Here is a 3,423-nt window from a genome sequence, read left to right on the forward strand (position 1 = left end):
AGGATCCACATGTGATCACAAGATGAGGAACTGCAGAGACAGGATACAAATTTACAAATCCATCATTAAGAATAATATTTTTCTACAGTTGTGAATTTAATGTAAAACTTGGCAATGATGTTGACTGAAGAGAATCTCAATACAAAAATAATCCAAGGAAAACAAAAGAAAAATAAAATACAAAATAATGTGGTTGCACAAGCATACCCCTTTTTAGTAGAAACACCTTTTGCTTAATGAAGCAGACAGCATTTTTTCATTAGAGTCTATCACCTTAGCACATCTTGATTTGTCGGTTTTTATGGCTCTTCCATTTTACAGAGCTTCAGATTGGTCAAATTGTCAGGGGATCTTCTGAGTATAGCCCTCTTCAAGTCAATCCAAAAGTTTTTTTTTTATTGGATTTGGGTCCGGGCTCTGACTGGGCTTTTCTAAAATGTTCTTCTTATAAAGTCATTCCTTTGTTGTGTTTGAGATTATTATCATGCTGAAAAATGAAAACCCTCTTCATCTTCAATTTTTTAATGGAGGACTTTCATTATAAGTTTTCATTATCATTATTTTCCATCAATTTTTGACAGATGATCTATTTATCTTTTTCTTTCTTTTTTGAATGTCATTGTGGTGTCACATTGTCTCCCCTTGTTTATGATGGCTTGCATGATATTCAGTGGCACATATAATGTTTTGGGAAAGCTTTTGTATTTTTCTGATTGAGAAAATCTGATCTGATTTTCTGATTTTTTTTGTGTATCATCCCCCATAATAAAAAGGTGTGCACACTTATGTTACCAGGTAATATTAGTTTTTTCCCCCTAAACGTTTCTGTTTATTTGTTATATGCATTTTGTTGGTGGAAAAATATCTGACTTGATTTTACTTGGATTAATTTTTATACAGATTTTAAACAGGGGTATGTCTATGGCGGTGTGTAGTATTATAACCACTGTGTGTTAGCATTTAGAGTGAAAAACAGGTAAAATGGGAACTGGTAAAGTGGTACGCCTAAGCTTAACCATCTTTATTATTATGTGTATTTTTCTGTTACTAAAACTTAACAGTATATGTGTTCCATTTTTTTCCTAGATTCAGTGAATGATTATGCTTGAACGAGTTTGTGTAAACCTGTTGCAAAAGCACACAAGTGCAGATAATGATAATTAATTGTGAAAGAAAACTGGTAAAATGGCTAAAGCTAAATCATGTAACAGTCATAAAAGTGATGCATTGTAACAATTTATTCGTAAAACATTCCTAAACTACAGCCCTCTATAAGATTACTTCAGGGTGTGGGACTGGGAGGAACCTGTTATGCACATCAATGATGTCATACATTGGGGGTTTGGTTTGGGGTGCTGATATTGAAGCAAGACGCCTCATGGGTCTCAAAGAAAAGCTGGATCAGTGACTGTGGTGTTGTAGTCATCAATGCATACCCTGAAGATGTGGACGGCTCTTGTCTTTCTAATTCTTACATTCTCATCAGGATCGCTTTCACGTGAGTATATCTGTACTTTATATACAGAAAAAACATTAATAGGGATCGCTGATTGTACAAAATTTGTAAAAAAATTATTATAAAATCGATACATTAAAGAAATACCTCACAGTAAATAATTAATCAAGATTTGTAAAACTTTATTTATCTTCTTTTAGAATCTTTGGATTAAATCCACAGCTGAAAAAGAGTTGCATTATTTTAAATACCAATACTTTAAACAGTTCAATTTATCACAAATTGTATTCCAATGAATAGCCACAAGGCAGTCCAACACGAAAACAGATGTAGAAAAGCAGTTGAACAAGTTTAAAACTATACTGCAGCCCTCCAATGTAGTCTTTTCCTTAATGAGCAATCTTGGCAAACTTTGACATCAGAACTAGTAGTTGTATGACCAGTATGATTAATGCTTTAAAGAGGCTTAAGGCTAACTATTTAAGGATAATTGGCCAGTCTTTGATTTTATTGTTGGTGTTGGTGCATGATGTCAAATGTTAAAGAATGGTGCTGGCATCACCCGGTCACGGCTTTGATTTCCTGGAAATGTATTGCTTTGGATAAAAAATATTTGCCAAATGAATAAAATGTAAATGTAATGCATCTTAAAACACACATAATAAACCACATAGAATTGCTTATCAATTGCAATCAGATAGACAAACATTCAGATAAATGAAAGTTTGACTATATGTCAGAACTCTGTGGGATCTTAACTCATTCCAGCAGTGGGGATTACAGTGGTACCCTCAGCTGAAAGTCACATGAAAAGGATTGAGTGGGATTGTAAAGGTCGTGTGACTCTATTTGCCAACCCTCACATTCTCTTGCTTTTTTCATTGTAGACCTTTTCTCTTTGTTCACTTATAAACTTAAGCCAACCTTAAGCAACTGAACTACCCTATTACTTACTTCTACTACCTTCTACATTTAATATTATACTCTATATAATTTAGAGTCTAAATATCTATTATACCATTAATCTAATCTGTCATCTCATGTAGTCATATATTTTTCTAATATTCATCATTTTAGTGTTTGTAGGGTTGATAATAGTGTTGAAGCAAGGGAATTAAATCCAGATAAATATGCACTTTACACATCTAATGATTTCTAATAACTGGGCCTGTTGGGAGACTGAAAAATCATGAAATCAAGAGTTTCCCCGTAGATGGGTTTTTTAAGAAAACCTGTGTGATTTGAAGAAAGAAATTGACTTTATTAATGAATTACTCATTACTGAAAACTTATTTTAATGCTCTTTCACAAAGGAGACCTTTACTATTTCTTTTCATCATTCTACTAGAATCCAGAACACGCTTTGCACATTATCGTTCATGGAACTCACAGATGTATCCAGTTTGGAGGGATGGAGATCCTAGATACAGAGACTGTTGGAAAGGTATTTGAGCACATACACACATACAAATTTAATTGAATTCTAAAAATGTTAAAGCACAAGACAATGAGCTCCATGGATTTTTTTTTTCAGTTTCCAAGGGAAAAAATTAAGAAGGAATGAGAAACTATTTGGTTTGCATATGAATAAATGGTTACACTTTACTTGAAGGGGTGTTCATAAGACTGACATGACACCTTCATAATCATGGCATGACACCTACATAATTATGACATGACACATCATGAATATGAAGGTTTTTTATGCATGTTTATGACAACTGTCATTAAGTGTCATTCGCTCAGTTATGTAATTTTTAATGCAAAGATGACATTGTTTGAGATGTCTTTGTTATGGGCTATGGTTAGGGGTAGGGTTAGGTCAAATAATGTCATATTTGCATTAAAAATGACATAACTGAGCGAATGACACTTAATGACAGTTGTCATAAACATGCATAAAACCTCCTTCATATTCATGACATGTGTCATGTCATGATTATGAAGGTGTCATGTCAGTCTTATGC

The 3,423-nt window shown here is 33.3% G+C and overlaps 1 protein-coding gene across 1 annotated transcript in view; it reads left to right on the forward strand.

Annotated features, from left to right (window-relative positions):
* Nucleotides 1-1,393: 1,393 nt before the first annotated feature.
* The window catches only part of pmela (premelanosome protein a), a 10,534-nt gene continuing 8,504 nt past the window's right edge, over nucleotides 1,394-3,423 (forward strand). Inside the window, exons 1-2 of the mRNA XM_016256672.1 lie at nucleotides 1,394-1,498; nucleotides 2,805-2,900. Of these exons, the coding sequence (XP_016112158.1) occupies nucleotides 1,429-1,498; nucleotides 2,805-2,900 (166 nt within the window). The 5' untranslated portion in view covers nucleotides 1,394-1,428. The remainder of the gene's footprint in view (nucleotides 1,499-2,804; nucleotides 2,901-3,423) is intronic.

This window comes from Sinocyclocheilus grahami, unplaced genomic scaffold, assembly GCF_001515645.1.
Source record: "Sinocyclocheilus grahami isolate Dianchi unplaced genomic scaffold, SAMN03320097.WGS_v1.1 scaffold1459.1, whole genome shotgun sequence".
Taxonomy (NCBI): domain Eukaryota; kingdom Metazoa; phylum Chordata; class Actinopteri; order Cypriniformes; family Cyprinidae; genus Sinocyclocheilus; species Sinocyclocheilus grahami.